The 16616-nt window shown below is 44.5% G+C and overlaps 2 protein-coding genes across 2 annotated transcripts; both read right to left on the reverse strand.

Annotated features, from left to right (window-relative positions):
• Window positions 1-1547: 1547 nt before the first annotated feature.
• Window positions 1548-2349, reverse strand: LOC120706389 (rapid alkalinization factor-like). Its single transcript, XM_039991023.1, has one exon. It carries the CDS (start codon window positions 2209-2211, stop codon window positions 1807-1809), a length of 405 nt encoding a protein of 134 aa, XP_039846957.1. The 5' UTR covers window positions 2212-2349; the 3' UTR covers window positions 1548-1806.
• Window positions 2350-10566: 8217 nt separating this feature from the next.
• Window positions 10567-11518, reverse strand: LOC120706390 (flowering-promoting factor 1-like protein 1). Its single transcript, XM_039991024.1, has one exon. It carries the CDS (start codon window positions 11259-11261, stop codon window positions 10938-10940), a length of 324 nt encoding a protein of 107 aa, XP_039846958.1. The 5' UTR covers window positions 11262-11518; the 3' UTR covers window positions 10567-10937.
• Between the last annotated feature and the right edge of the window lie 5098 nt (window positions 11519-16616).

Raw genomic sequence — 16616 nt, forward strand, 5'->3', positions numbered from 1 at the left:
AGGAACACCCAAAAGAGCTAAATTACTACTTGCAAAAAGAATTTGATAAAAGACTACAATGCTAGACAATGTTTTATGCATTGTGCCAACGAATTATTGAAGTTGTCTCGAATTTTCCTTCTAGTATTGAGCTGCATTTACCTTGAATTTTCTTGATATTACACCTCTGAATGGTTGTCCATCCGTACATTTTGAATATAGCGCTTCCTTTAATGTTTCTCTATTTGTGCTTCATCATTAATGATAACCGGCTGTTTCCAAAATCTATTACTCCGCCTGATCTGTGATCTCTACTATCATCATGTTAGATGTCAACAGACAAGGTCCCTGACATACACATTTGACCCCTTTTTTCTAACCATACTGCAAAAAAGGAAAAGAGAATGGTTAAACAAGTTTGAGCAGCAAAGAAACTTCCACAGAACCTGTTCATGAGCGACCTGCCTCTTACTCCCTTCATTTCAAAATGTAGGTCGTTTTGATTTTTCTAGGTTCATATATTTTGCTATGAATCTAGACATACATTATATCTAGATGCATAACAAACAAGCCAAAACGACCTACATTTTGGAACGGGGGAGTATAAATGATTCATGTTGGTGATTAAATGACATGTCACTTATGACATCTAATGGCGTGGTAAAATACCACTAACAATCTTGTGCAATACGTATGAATTCCACCGAAAAAGGATGGATAGGGATTTAGTCGTTGGTCCCAGTTGGCCATGGTAAAGATTTATTATCACTTCCCTATAGTTACATGTCCCTTTGAAGAGCAAAGGAATGTGCTTTCATTTATGCCAACAATAAAGCACCTAGGTACATTGACTCCACAAAAGGTGAAAAATGACAACCCAACCACAGTTGGTGGCATCAGCAAATGAACAATTTTAAACAGTATATCTAAACACTAATTTGATCACGGCCCCATTTGAATTGATCTCTTCAACAAGACAGGGTCGTTTTCCCTTTGAGACCAAATATGACTAAAGATTGGCCTGGTCTGATCCGAATCCGCCGATCACCCAAAAAAAAGTGAAAAAAATGGGGGTTGAAGTTGATACTTTGATAGTCAGAACTGACAGCTCAACTCAAAAGGAATTGACGGCTGTGTTTAGATCCTTGGAAAAGTTGGAGAAAAAGTCACATCGGATACTGTAGCACTTTTCGTTTGTTTGTGGTAAATATTGTCATACCATGACCTAACTAGGCTCAAAAGATTCGTCTCGCAACGTACATAAAAAATATGCAATTAATTTTTTTATTTACTTACATTTAGTACTCCATGCATGGGTTATTTGTTATATTTAATGTTTCGATATGATGGAGATGTGATGTAAAATTTGGATTTTGGGTGGGTTTGTGAGGCATCTAAACACACCCGACGTCTCTTTCCTGACAAGCCTCCTGAAACTTTGGCCGAAGTTAATACATGGCCACTAATGAGTTTCTTGAGCACAACTCTGTCGATCGAGGAAAATGCAGAAATGTTTGTTCAGCCGACATGTTTTGCCAGGAAATTCAGTCAAATATATGCAGGAAACATACGAAAGACATACGCTGAAATTTCATTTGGCGGTAGATTCAGAGACACAAGAATTACACGATCATATATAAATTACTTTTACTTTCACCCTGAAGGCGAAGCTCAGCTAGTAGAACAGAACCGACACATCTCCACTGCACAGCCCATCTCTCAAACTCTTAAAGCAAGCATCACCATGAAGCTAGCAGCAACCGATTAGCCTGCTTGATCCTGCCGCGCCATGATTTGAGCTGGAAGACGCGCGCAGGGAGGCGATCATCAGCCCCGGCACTGGGTGATGGCGCTGCAGCCGCGGGAGTAGGGGTTGGCCTCGGCGCCGGGCTGGCAGTTGTAGTAGGAGGCGCCGCGCTGGGAGCAGGGCACGTTGTCCCGGCGCAGCGCGTCGTAGCCGATGTACCCGGACCCGCCCTGCAGCACCCGGCGCTTGCTGCCGCCGGTGGCCATCCCGGCCACGTCGGCCTCGCCCTCGGCGTCGTCGCCGAAGTAGCCCATGCACTCGCCCACCGTGCCGCGGCACGCCCCCCGCCCGCCGCGCCGCACCACGAGGTGGCCGCCGAGGTCCCCGCCGGCCACGCCGCCCGCCGCCGCCGGGAGCGCCGCGGCGGCTGCCAGCGCCGCGAGCGCGAGCAGCAGCGCCGCGGCTCGGAGCAGCAGGCGCGCCATGGCGAGCTGAGCAATGCGGAGGCGAGGCCTGCCTTGCTTGCTTGGTTTGGTGGTGATGTGATGGCGGAGGAGGGGGCCGATGCAAGATGGAAGCGATGGCGCGCGTCCGGTGGTGCGGGAGAGCGAGGGGGTGGGGAGGGGGTGGTTATATGGCAATGGCGGGGCGCGGCAGTAGGTGAGGCGAGGCCGCGGGCGAGGAGAGGGAGGGAGGGGCGTCGCGTCGCGTCGGCGTCGGTGCGGCGCTGTGGGGAGTGACAGCGACTGTTGGCTGGCTGCTCACTCTTCCTCCCCCAGCCTCGCCCTCGCGACGCGACGCGGTCACCACCTGATCATTGGCGCGCGCGCGCGGCCGGGCGTTGATGGCAGGCGCGGCAGCAGCAGCACACATGGAGTCGGGTCGGCGATCCGCCTGTCGCCTCTCCCCTGTACAGATACGAATATACTGGCGGCATGATTGCGTGGCCTCGACGGCGGCCGGGGCGGGCGTGCGGTGCGGTTGGTGCGCGCGCACGCATCGGATCACGAGCGGCGCAGGCAGCGATCGCGAGGCCAGGTGCTCGAGGGAAGTTATCCGGTAGGGCGGGGTAGCGTAGGGAGCGAGGAACGCTAGGAGCCAAGGACACGCACGGCGGAGGTCAGCGTGCGCGGATGGCTGGCACGTCGGCGGTTGGTCCCTCGGCCGGAACGACGGGTGCCGCGCCCTGCGCCTGCACGGCGCATGTGGGGGGACACCGGCTTTGCCCAGTGACTACCGGCCCCGGTTTAGCATGCGCCAAGCTACGCTACTGCACGTTCTGATGGCTGAAGCACGCCGCGCTGATGACAATTTTTTTTTTTGCATAACACTCTACCTCCATCTTGAAATATAGCAACTTTTAGATTTGGTCAAAATCAAACATTTTCATCTAACCAATAATATCTTCAAAATAATTAATTTTACATATCAATTAATATTATTTTTTATAGTAATTAATATTATTTTATGTTATTACTATTTATAGTCAAAGTTTAAAACGCTTAATATGAAGAAAAAAAAGTTAAAACTAACTATATTTTGAAACATATGGAGTAACTACGAGCGACCATAATAGAGTGGCTAAACTAATTCCAGTAAAAATAAAAATCAAGCTACTATTTTGTAAGCAGGATTTTCTTTTTGGGAAAAATTCAATTTACACACTCGAGTCCGATTTTTAACCTTCAACTATAAAACCGGATAACATATGCCCTTCAATTATTGAAACTGAACAAGTTTGGCACTTAGAGTGGTTTCAAAGATGGTTTTGTATTTTAAAAAATTCTAATTAGATGTAAAAATCAAAACTAGTTCATTTTAAATAAAAAATGTAAATCAAGTACTAAAATTTTCTAAAAATATAACCTATCTATATTATTGATCCATTTGAATCTTATATATTCATAAATAATAGGCATAACTATAAGCAAATAAATACTAGAAACATGAAAAAAACTTGATCTGAATAATAGAGAAGTAGAGTGCCAGTAGATATGTAACATTTTTGGAAAAAAATTGCTACTAGTTTCATACTTTTTCTAATTTAAAATGAATTACTTATTAAATTTTAGTTTAAATTTGAATATTTTAATTTTTAATAAAATAAAAAACTACCCAAAAGGACCAAACTTGCTCAATCTCAACAGTTGTTTAATGTTAAATGTTGAAAATCAAGATTTTTGTGATAATTCAAGGGTGTAAATTGAATTTTTACTTTCTTTTTTGATAGGTGAAGTAGGAGTTTTGTACGTTGTGGTAGCAATAGGTGAACACTTTTGGTTGGAATTGTTTAGGAGGGCTTTTCCAAAACCGCTTCATCGGTAAAAATAAAAAAAGTTTCATCCAGTTTATAGTTTAATTTTAGCTTGCTTACAAAATAACTTCACGCTATAATATTTCTGCTAAAAATTGATCCAAACGGATCCTAAGTAAGTTAGGATCAATGTAAAAAATAACGCGCTATAGCGTCGAAATAGCGCCGCTATAGCGGCTAGAAGCAGTTGTCGCAACGATATTGCACATTTTTGCGCTATGGGCGCTATCGCTGCTATAGCGCGCTATAGCACCGCTAAAGGGAATAGCTTAGCGTTTCATATAGCGGCGCTATTTTCTGGTTTGTAGGTTGTGGCCCAAAACTAAAGCTTTAATGTTTTAATAATCTTTCTTATTATTTTATCAATTTATTACTTTTTAAGACTTATGAGTGGCGCTATTTTCTGGTTTGTAGGTTGTGGCCCAAAACTAAAGCTTTAATGTTTTAATAATTTTTCTTATTATTTTATCAATTTATTACTTTTCAAGACTTATGAGTTTATGGATGTTTGACTGTAATAATTGAGTGTATGACAGTATGAAACTTATGGAATATGTTGTTATGAAGTGATGAAGTATAATGCCATCATCTTATCCTGGTGTTTGCTTATTATGTAAAAAATAGCGCGCTATAGTGTCGAAATAGCACCGCTATAGCGTCCAGAAGCAGTTGGCGCTACTGCATATGGCTGCCGCTATAGCATCCGCTATAGCGCCTATAGTGTTTTGGTGAGCCTCCGGCTAAATTCTATAGCTCGCGATTTTAAACCTTGGTTAGGATTGTGCTCGACCATATAACTACACAAGTAAAAGGTGTTACCACACGTCCACACCTCACTATATTCTGCTGTCAACCACCAGCAGTGCTTTTCGATCACACCAAATCATCACCAGCCACCAGCCAACCAATAGTATTTTTTTTTCTGTTCTGCTGGCAACTAGCAGCAGTGCTTTTTTCACACCAAATCAGTACCAGCCACTAACCAGTCAGTAATACTTTTCTCTCACAACAAATCAGCACTAGTCACCAGCCACAGCCAGTCGAACAAAATGATTCAACACTACCTTTAGTCACATCCGGCCGAACACCGTAGGACAGACTAAGGAACCTTGTGCAACAGTTCAGTAGCAGTACAACATTCAATTCCTTTGATTAATGGCGCCGCACTGAGCATTAATCGGATCCCTTACATTCTACAACACCCTGCGCTGCACGTGCCTGGCAGAGCATTCGCTTGCTGCCACGCTAGCTGGTCCTCGATCTACGATGAGAGCAGTGTGGGAGCTGCCGAGTCCCGCTGGCCGCTGCTAGGTCGGTCTCTCTCAAGGGGTGTGTTTAGTTTGCGAAAAATTCGTGAAAAAATTGTTGTAGTACGTTTTGATTTTATTTGACAATTATTGTTCAATTATAGAGTAATTAGTCTCAAAAGATTCGTTTCGTCATTTACAACTAAATTGTACAATTAGTTATATTTTTTAATTATATTTAATATTTATATGTATCATAAAATTTGATGTGATATGCGTCAGTAAAAAATTTTAGGAATTTTTCGTGAAACTAAACACAGCCAAAATAAAGGGACACAGGAGAACAGGAGATGCCGCTTTCGCTTGCTTGTGCTGCGGACTGCGGTCCCTGCGACCGACGTGCTCCTATCTGCTCTCCCCAGTCAAAAAAATGACAAAAAAATGAAGTGCTGGTAGTGGTAGCAGCCTAGCAGCGCCTGGCATGGCAGCCCCGTCCGTGCGATGTGCTCGCTGCGTGATCGGAGGGAGCTGTAGGGGTGGTTACACCCGGGTGGCCCGCGTCGCGTGCTACCGATTCAACGAGGCGCCAGTGCACTGTGCACCGGTTGGTGCGTGCCGGCCCGGACGACCAATCGGCCGGCCGGCGACGGCGAGATGCGGATGACCCTAGTGGCGTACGCGCGACCGACCGGTCGGGCGGGCGCGGGGGCACGGGCGCGAGCGTGCTCGGGTCGAACGCGTCAAAGCTGCTCTGCTCTCGATCGGGCGCCCAGTTCGTCGACCGTGCCCGCGATGGCGCGATCAGCCTCCTCTGCCAGTTTCTTCTCTACTTTCTACTGGACGCACAGATTCTCCACGCCAATTGCGGTAGGCGGCCAGTCGAATCAATGAGGCGCCGTCAGCCCGTCGCTCAACGGCTCAAGGGGTGGCAATGAATCAAGCCTTTTAGTTCAAAAATACCTCCTTCCAGAGCGATTTGTAAATCATATTAGTGTTTTTCAGTTCGCCAAAATATTGGACGAACCAGCGCGCTGAGGCGTGCAGAGCAAATATAACAGAAAGATGTAAATGGGCTAAAACTGTTGCCACGTATGTTTATGATGAGTTGAAGAAAAGAGAAGAGAATATTATTAACCATGCTCTGACGGGCTATCATCGATTACAGAAGAACCAATCACTAGAAGCAAGTGAAGCAGTCAACATGCATGTATGTATTCATATTTGGAAGCTGAGTGAATCACCACACACGTAAATGAGACACACTGTGCGTACTGTGCTGGTAGCGTACGCTTCCTCTCTCTCAGTTTATTTTGCATGTGATCTTTCACTGGTGGCGGCTAGGAAAAGGATCTGAAGGGAGTATATAGAATATGAGGCCCTGTTTAGTTCTCAAAAAATTTCTTACAGTACATGTTATATCGAATCTTCGGACATATGCATGGAGCATTAATTGTAGTTGAAAAAAATAACCAATTACAGAGTCTAACTGATTAACACGAGATGAATCTTTTAAGCCTAATTAATTCATAATTGAACATTATTTGTCAAGTAACAACAAAATGTGCTACAATACCAAAACTCAAATGTCGGTGTCCCGACCAGACGGTCCGGATCCCAACTAGTAAATGCTGCGTGTTTCCTTGTCCCAGATGTTGATGCAAGAGGCAACACAGTAAGGCACGGGTTAATCCTGATTCCGGCCGCGGGGCCGTACGTCCAGCAAGGGGGAGTGCGAGGGCACTGTATTATCTTACACCGGAGGTGCTTGTAGTAGGGGGATACAGGCATGGCGAGAGAGGGAGGGAAACTCCCAGATCTCTGCTAGAGGAGGAGTCGATTGAGGCGAGTGCCAATATCGAGTGCTGAGCGTTGTGCTCGCGTGGGGATGATTGCGACGTTCGAGGTGGCGATGATAGCTAACGTCCCCCTTAAAGGAAGCTCGTCTCCTCCTTTTATAGTCACAAGGAGGGACGGTGTACATGCGCATGGGAACGTGGAAGTCGTCGTTTTCCCCCGAATCGTGGGGGTGCAGTGGTCGAATACTGTAGGAAGTACACTGTGAGGCATGGCGTCGGGCGTGGCAGTCATCCTGGGTATCGTCCATGGTCTTGCGGAGATCGCGCCGGCGTCCTGCCAGCCCCAGCAGGCGGCGTGGTCGTCGCTGTAGGGTGTACAGTCCTCCAGATGTGGCATGGTGACGTTCTGTGGGCCCTGCAGGTCAGGGTCTTGCATATATACGTGCGCCAGCAGTAGCAGGGCGCGTGGCGGTCCCGGACCCCCGGACGGAGTGCTGGCGTGAGCACTAAGGAGGTCCGGGAGTCACGTGGAGGTCCCGAACCCCTCGAGGGGGGAGGTCCGGGCCTCCGGCTGCTAGTGCCGAGCGTCCCTCCTTGAGGGGCACGTGACGACACCTGACCCCTTCCCGAGCAGGAGGCGGGCCCGGGGCCATACGTGCGGTGAGGTGGAGTCCGGACAGCCGGAGTTGGTAGAATAGTGACGGGAGCTGTGCCGAGCACGTCTCGTCCCGCGTCGCAGGTCCCACAGTGCTGCCACAGCATCCGAGATGGCGGAGCTGTGACCGGAGTTGGCAGACGGGACTCCGGTCACAGCCACTGTGAGGAATGGCGGCCTGACGCCGTCTGTCCTGGGCGTTGTGGAGGAGTGGTTGGCATTCAATGCCTTCATACGACGGGCGGGTGAGCGGCAGGGCCGTTTGTCCTTTACGCCGAGGGGTGGCCTCGAGCGAGGCGGAGATGAGTTACCTGCTCGAGGGTAGGTTCGCTACCCTCGAGCGAGGCGGAGATGTTTTGCCCGCTCGAGGGTAGATTCGCTACCCTCGAGCGAGGCGGAGATGCGGGGCGCAGTCGAGGGTCTCGATGGGAGCCCTCGAGCGAGGCGGAGATCGCTCTACGGATCCGAGGGGGGATGTGAATGGGCCGCGTGCTGGAATTCTTTGAGTCCTTTCCTTTCTTTCGGATTGGAAGGAGGCCGTGGGCCTTCGTGGGCCTAGTTGGCTAATATGTGTTCTGTGTTTTTAGGGTGATCTTAGTACCCCGATTAGGGTGTCCCTAATCGTGGTACCGACATCAAACTTTTTTACCAACTAAACACACCCTGAGCCAATTGTTTTCAATCTCCATCTTTAAAATTTATAAAGTAAATTTATAGACCCCTTGCTACGCCTACTTGTGTGGCTGGATGAACCAGGTCCGGCCAGTGCAGGTCATTCTGGGCCGTGGTCATGCCTGTTCAGAGCGACGACTACTGGTTTCCAATGGCTTTCTTTCTTCTCGCAATCTTGCCTTAAACAAATCAAATGTCGTCGTCTGGTAGCATTACGTCGCTGCTGTTCAGGGTGCTAAACTTCTTGACGAAACTGTCACGTGTGCACACGCGGTGATCTCTGCGTGCGCGCAGGGGACCGGTCGACCGGAGCTGACCGCTTCTGACGGACGACCAACCGCAATTGTTTTTCCGTTGATTGCCCATAATAACCTACCGATGTTTGGATTAGTTAGTCCACGCCTCCACGGGTGTTGTCTGACCGGAGGATTGCGTGCCAATATGCATGGCATATATTTATATATGGTTATACTTCCTCCGTTCCAACTTCCAAATTATACATCGTTTATTTTTTTTAATCTCAAATTTGACCAATGGTTTTATTAAATTTAACTTTCTTTTGCTATAGTTTGCTTTATTAATACAAGTTTTTTTTATAAAATAACTTAAATTTAATTATGTTTGCACAAATTTTTTAAATAAAATGATTGGTCAAACTTAGTGTTAAAAAGTCAAACGACTTATGATTTGAAACAAATTAAAGGGAGTGTATATCATTAGATATGCATTATATATATAAACATGACACTAATAATATGTTAACTAGTTGTAATCGCTCGGCTCGGTCGTCGTAGCACAACGGCAGCCGTCCGTCCGTCCGTTTCAGTTGGATCTGCTTCAGCGGTAGGGGGCCAGCAGCACCTGCAAGTCCTTCACACGTCGCCGTCCAAGCTGACCTCATCGGCGACGCGAGGTATCAACTAGTATCAATGGCCGTCCGGTGCATGTCCTGTCGGCTCACCTTTAATTTTTCCAGCTCCAGCCATTAGGATTATAGGGGCCGTGGCGGCCGGCGAGGTGATGATCCGCAACCATCAAGGTACACCCATCATAAATCATGGCGTGGCTATAATTTAGTTAGGCACGAATCGTTTATCCCGGAGATTGACAGAAATGACGAGGATTTGGTTGGTTCGTTTGGGACGTGTCGAAGTTTTTTTCCTTATAAATCCGTTTAATGGTAAAGTATCTTTTTTAAAGTAAAATTTCACCGGTAGTTCTTAAACTTGTCCAAGTTCTCATCCGGATCCAGGTACTCTTAAAATGCATAAAATAGTCTTAAACTTGTCCCACGCTCTCATCCCAGTGTGTGACAAGTTTAAAAACTATTATGTGTATTTTAATAGTAGGAGACTGGGATAAGAACTCGCTACAAGTTTTAAGGACCGCTGATGTAATTTACTCTTTTTTTTTTAAGATCAGAGTTAAGGTGGTCCACCAGTCAAGGTTAAAATCATGTGATTGGGCTGGTGTTAAATTTTCTTGGGAAACCTTATTGGGTTCAAGTAAATTCGCTTTCCTATGTGTAAGGTTTGCTACATACGCAACATACCTTCTATTAGGGTTTGTTTGAATCCAAGAGCTAATTTTTAATCAGCACTCTAATTATTATTTTTTTCCAACTAGTTGGCTCCATGCCCAGAAGCTGTGGATGGTGCTATTGGATCTTTTATTTATTTTTAGAATAATGGAGTTAATCATGGAGTTAGACACGCTTCGGGTGGGCCTCAGGTTTTTGTATCTTTCAATGCATACGAAGTTCAGGTTTACTCCATTCTCCTCTCTGTGGGCCATGGCTCTTAGGTTGAAATTGTAACTGAATAATAGGCCGAATTTTAAGGGGATACTGGCCCGCAATTCTGCAACCTTTAACGGGCCTAACGGGCAACCGTGCTCTCTGGGCCTCTAGCAGCGGCGGCTGCTGCTGCTGCTATCACCACTCAGCAGCTCAAGTATTATTCATTCAGCGGTGCAGTGCGCTGCTAGCCTGCTAGCACTTAATCTGAATTTTTTTTTTCTTTTGGAAATGGCTTGATCTGCAATGAAACGAAAGAGACATGGTAAAAAGGGAATGGAATGGGTCTACACAATTTCACACGCTCCATTTGATATAGGGAACATACATATATGTGTAGTATAATAATAACGCAATGGAATTCGCATAACAGTATGGATATCTCAATGGCACAAACGATAGAATATTTACAGTCACATGAGAGAGCAGATTACATCAGGACCAGCAGCACTCCCAGACACCACTCACACTACTGATTCAGTCTCACACACTGCATCGATAAATTAAGCAAAACATAGCTAGCAACCTCACTGTCACTGACGTAAACGAGAATTAACGGCTGTCACACTAGCTGATGAAGGCTGCGGCCCTCCTCACAAGTCACAAAGTCACAATTAATTAACAAGCTAGCTGCATGGATCCCTAGATCGTCGATCGATTGATCAGAGAACACTGAAGCTAATAAGCACGATCGGCAGCAACAATGGCGGATGAGCGAGAGATGAGGATGATTCAGATGTCGACGACCCTGAAGGAGTCGCGGTTCTTGACGACGATGTCGTACATGTGGACGGAGGAGAACCTGGCGAAGTCGGCGGGGAGGGAGATGAGGTCGAGGGAGCCCCGCTTGTGGAACTGGTACAGCGCCGGGTCCTCGTAGTAGCGCTCCCACCCCAGCGCCCGCAGCTCCCCCTCCAGCTCCGCGTACGACCGCACCACCTGCCCGCTCGGCGTGTGCACCAGCGCCTTCCGCTTCCGCACCGCCTCGCCGCCGGCCGCCGCGCCGTTCTCCACCAGCCGCACCACCCCGTTCTTGAACACCCACACGCCAGACATCCTCGCTCCTTGATCGGCTGGGCTACTACCTGGCCTAGCTGCTGGCTGGCTGCCTACTTGCGTCGACGATCAACAACAGCTACTAGATAGCTAGCCGGCTAGCAGCTAGAGCTCGAGAGAGAAGCTAATTAAGATGGTTGCTGCTGCTGGGGATGGATGGAGCAAGGGAGGGGGGATCAAGGGGGTCTATATATAGAAGCTATGCCCAAAAAGGGCCAAAGGTATAAGTTGGTGGTGTGGGGGTAGTAGAGGCGACATCGATGTGGGAGACAACAGATACAAAGTTTTATGCCAAGATATCCTACTAGTAGATAGAGTACTATAGTTAGTAGATATCATGATGCTGATGTAATGGATGAGGCAAAGGCAATAAGCCGGCCAGCAGCTAGAGATCAATGCAACAAGAACATCTTGGTTCGCAGTGTGGGGCCCAAGTTAGGTTAGGTCATGCGAAAGATGATGCATTGATGCTGTTCCTGCAATCTGAATATATAGTGAAATATGAAGAAGATTAAACTTGAATGTGCGCGGGAGAATATATATGTGTGTTTGTATGTATATCTTAATTTATTTGGAACAGTGTTTGTTAAGATTCTCTCCTCGATCCGCATTGTGCTTGATAAGCTACCTGGAATATATTTGCGAAAAGAAAGAAATGAAAGACACGCACGCATCACCAGTGGATCGTGGAAAAGGGTGTGATAGTGCAGTGGCATCCGGTACATATCATCCACTGTACGTGTACCGTATGGTCCCTGAAAAAGAAGTAAATCCTTCCTCCGAAGCTACTGCCATATATTATGTTCAGACCGAATTCAGGTGACAGATCAGTTTGAGATCATCGCGCGATCCACCACGTGTCGTCGTGCCATCGCGACATGTAGAAAAGAGAGGAAAATTTGGCTACAATTCGTATCAATCGTTGATGGGGATGGTAGGAGTGGAAATGTTTGCTTAATTGCAAATGGGGAGATCTAGCCATGCATTGTTAATTTACAGGGAGATAGATAAAGCTAATTCCGTGGAAGTTAGATAAGTATTCGATCGCTTGTCGAAAAAAATATGTGCGGAATCCTACCAACCTTTTCCCCAGAAAAGAAAACGAAAAGGAGACAAATTCTCAAGAAGGGAATACGATTCACTCGTTCTAGTTTACTACTTTACTTGGCGATCACACAAGAGAATTTGAGCTGTACGTGTGCTAGCTCATCCTTGGGACATTTTTTTTAAGCGAAAGGGAATTCGACCTTCGAGAGTGATCGCCTTTTATCAGGAAAAAAAAATCGATACTCGCTCATTGTCAAGTATATATTTTAGTGTACGTCAGGAATAATGGGGGATGGAATTGATGTTTGCTTTTCGCTGTAGACAAGCTTGCAGCATCTGCAAAGAGAGATTTTGGCTTATCCTAGCTAGTTTTTCCTAGTGCCTACGTGATGGCACATTGTTGGATACCTTAGCTTGCACCCATATGCTGATGGATTGATAAACCAGAGTCGGTTCGGTTTGTACAGTACGCCGGTGAACGCCGCAAAAGAAATGTTTTTTTTCGTGTGTGTTAAAGTTGCTTTTTCAAGTATACTGTGAGCTGATATGTGTGCCAAAATTAAAGTTCTGGTTATCTTCCTCCTGAATCTATCCATGCATTACTAATAGGTGTAGTAGCTTCTATGTGTGAATTTATGCTTTGTCCTACCCAAACCATCCCGCTGGAGAATTTGTACTATGTTTGTGGCTATCTATAATTTAGTATTATTAGTTGTTAAGAATACTATATATTGCTTCTTGTTCTGCAACCAGTGGCACGTTAACAACAGAAGGATGCAAGCATAATACCCATCTATCCACAACGCAGCACAAGTTAATTTCGATCTACCACTGAAAGTGAGCATTACCATCCTATCTAGCTACTCGGGAGTAACCAATGCAAGAATTAGAACTTGATAGGTACTAAATTTAGTGCTATATATATATATATACATATATATATATATATACATATATATATATATATATACATATATATATATATATATACATATATATATATATATATATATATATACCTTCGCTCATTTAATTTTATGAGCGAGTCTTACTAGTAGGGATTCGAAAGTCTTTTGGAGGTATACAACTTCTGCCACCAATTTCTCTTAGAAGTACATATATCAATTGCTATAAAATTAGTGTCTCCTGGGAAAAAGATATTTCAAATACAAACCTATTCGTAATCCATACAACGCTTAAATTAAACATTCATATAATTTAACTAATTGTTGTTCATGAGAGGGGCTTTAATACAAGGTTTGATTTTTGATCCTGATACACCTACTGAAAATGATTTGAGAGGGGCTTTAACCTACCCTTGTCTGGAAAGCTAAAAATTTCCCTACACTGCAGGTGCAAATTCTTTAATTTTTGCATTATTGTTTCAAGTGGGAATCTCTACGTAGCATGCCCCTGTTGGAACCGAGCACTAGTCATTAGTTCCACTACCGGAAACCCGTGATTTCCCGTGTGCCAAGGCCTTTGCCGTGTGCACAATCTCGGGCACACGGCAAAGAGCCTCTTTGCCGTGTGCCAAGAAAGTAACATCTTGGCACACGGCAAAGAGACTGCCGTGTGCCAAGAATTTAACATACGGCAAATACTTGGACACACAGCATCGCCGCATCTTTGCCATGTGTCGAGCTATATAACACACGGCAAACAAAAACATACTGCCGTGAGCTACAACATGGCACTCGGCAAAGAACAATCTTTGCCGTGTGTTTTTGTCAAGCACACGACAAATTTGATTAAACAAATTAATTCTGCATTTGAAACTTGTTTGCTTATCTTTATATTGTATGTGGGACTCTACATTAGGGTTTGGTATTTTTCTCGATCCTTTTGCTATATTTAAAATTTTTATTTCATGAAAAGGAATATTAGAGAATAAGTCAACTTTGAACTGCAATAATTCTAAATAGAGTAATAATGAAGCAAAAAAATGATGTTCACATCATGAAGTCCCATTTGAGCCCTTATCTAAAAAATGGATGCAAAATTTGAAGATCTTACTCATGAGCCATGCCATGAACCATGTGGCCCAACAATTTTAAAATTCTATAAAAAGCAAACTTACTCTGAAAAATATCAGATTTGTTATGCTATCATGATTTCATAAGTGGAGGCTATGGAAAAAATGTGAAAATGTTTAGCACAAGTTATCACCTGTACTCCTTATACACCGAAGTCTCTTCAAAGAAGATGTATAGAGTCGAGAAGGAGCTGTTGATATTTCAAGTGAAAGTGACAGTCGAATTGGGTGTTGACTTCAAAAAAATTTGTACATGCAATACACATCTTAGAATCTTTCATGCCAAAGTTTCATTATTTTTCAGTTTTATTTGTTATTTTTTATATTTTTTCCCCATTAAACAATAACATGTGATATACATTGAAATGGAGGTGTAACTGCATGAAATAATGATTTTTTCTGTGCAATCATAAAATAGAAAAGGCTGAGTGATTTTTTCTGTGATATTTATAGTGTTTTGAACAAATTTTAGTTAAACACGCAATGGTGATTTAGTTGGTACAAATTGGATTCAAATAGCATGAAATGGTACATTTAATAATCTGGATGTGATCATGAAGCAAGAAGTATTTATTCTTGCACGAAATGAAGGATACATTTTTTTGAATTATTACTTATTCACTACACCAGTTAAAACACTAGTTAAACAATATATTTGAAGTAAAAAATTGTTGAAATGTTATTTGGCTGGGAAGGTTTGCCGTGTGCCGGATCGAGGGGGGGGGGCACACGGCAAAGGTGGTGTCTTTGCCGTGGGCCAGATCGGCGCACACGGCAAAGCCCCCTCCCCTTATCCCCTTTCAACGGCCGGCTCGAGCTCACACAACACACACTCCACACACACTCACGCTGACACACACGCCTGCTCGCCGGCAAGCCGGCGCCGCCACGCTCGCGCCCACGCCGCCGCCGCCACGCTCGCCATGTCATCACTACTACAATAAAGGTTTGTAGGGGCGGGTAAAATGCTATTTTTAGGGGCGGGTAGAAAATCCGTGTCTAGTTGTCGCTGCTAAAAATACCTCTTTTTCAGGGGCGGGCAATGAACCCGCCCCTAAAAATCCATTTCCAGGGGGGCCACCCCTTCAACCGCTCCTGGAAATGCATTTTTAGGGGCGGGTGGGGGTGACCCGCCCCTACAAATGTTTTTCCCACCAATAATTTTTTGAATTTGAAAGTTTCAATTATGTTTTCCGCTATTTTTTGCAATTTTCCGCCAATTTGTATTCAAGCCAATTCAATTCATTCAATCTAGTAGGGGATCGAAACATAGAATATATTTAGTAAATAAAAATTTTGATGCATACAAAATTAAACTATATACAAACTAAACATCATTAGAGTACAAATCATTAAATTGTATATTGAATACATGTTTTTCTCCTAATCCTCCCTAGAACCCCTACTAGTGGCGGCATGATGCTGTTGGTTCTTCCATTCACGAAGCCCAATGTATTTATCTTCCGTTGCCAAATCTTGTACTTCATGGAAAAATTTGCCCCTCACATTGACCACTTCATGCATAATGAAATGACACAAATCGTCGACTACATTTAGAAGTTGTTGCTCGTTGAGCTGGCTATCGTGTTCTTCAGGATGAATATGCAATTATGGAATACATGGTAAAATTAAGCAAGTGATAGTTATAGTTAAAAAATAGTGTAGACATGCATATAACCCTAATAAAGAGTAGCCCCTTACACGTTCTGGATCAGTAGTATATCTCCCTTGCTGCTTCATATTCTCGCACATGTAGTACCCACAGTACACGAAACCCGCGGGTTGCTTGTGGCACGGGAATCTTGTGCGCAGAGTCATTTCATTAGGTTTGTCGACAGAATGAGATCCTCCTTTACGAATGTAGAACTTGTAAGCTCTGTTTTAAAATGAATGAAAGTTAATTTATATATGTATATTCTCTATAGAAATAAGCATGATGTGTATGGAAAAGATAATAAGAAATTCACTCACAATTGTATAATTTTTAAGAATTCTTCGTAACGCTTGGTTTCCCAATCCAAGGAGACGAAAACAAGAATTTTTCCGAGCTTCGGTTGTATAAGAAAAGCAATCCAGTGATTTCTGAGAAAAAACAAATATTATGTACCTTTTGTAGGCATGGATCCGAGCAATGGTTTATTATGAAATGGTCGATATTAGACTTACTGGATGTGGTATGGAGCATATATGACATCCATGTCTTCCCATCGTGTCATCATAAGTGATATTAGGCCGCCACGTTTGAGATGGTCTCGTCATGAAAAATTTTTCGT

Source organism: Panicum virgatum, chromosome 5K (genome assembly GCF_016808335.1).
Source record: "Panicum virgatum strain AP13 chromosome 5K, P.virgatum_v5, whole genome shotgun sequence".
Classification (NCBI taxonomy): domain Eukaryota; kingdom Viridiplantae; phylum Streptophyta; class Magnoliopsida; order Poales; family Poaceae; genus Panicum; species Panicum virgatum.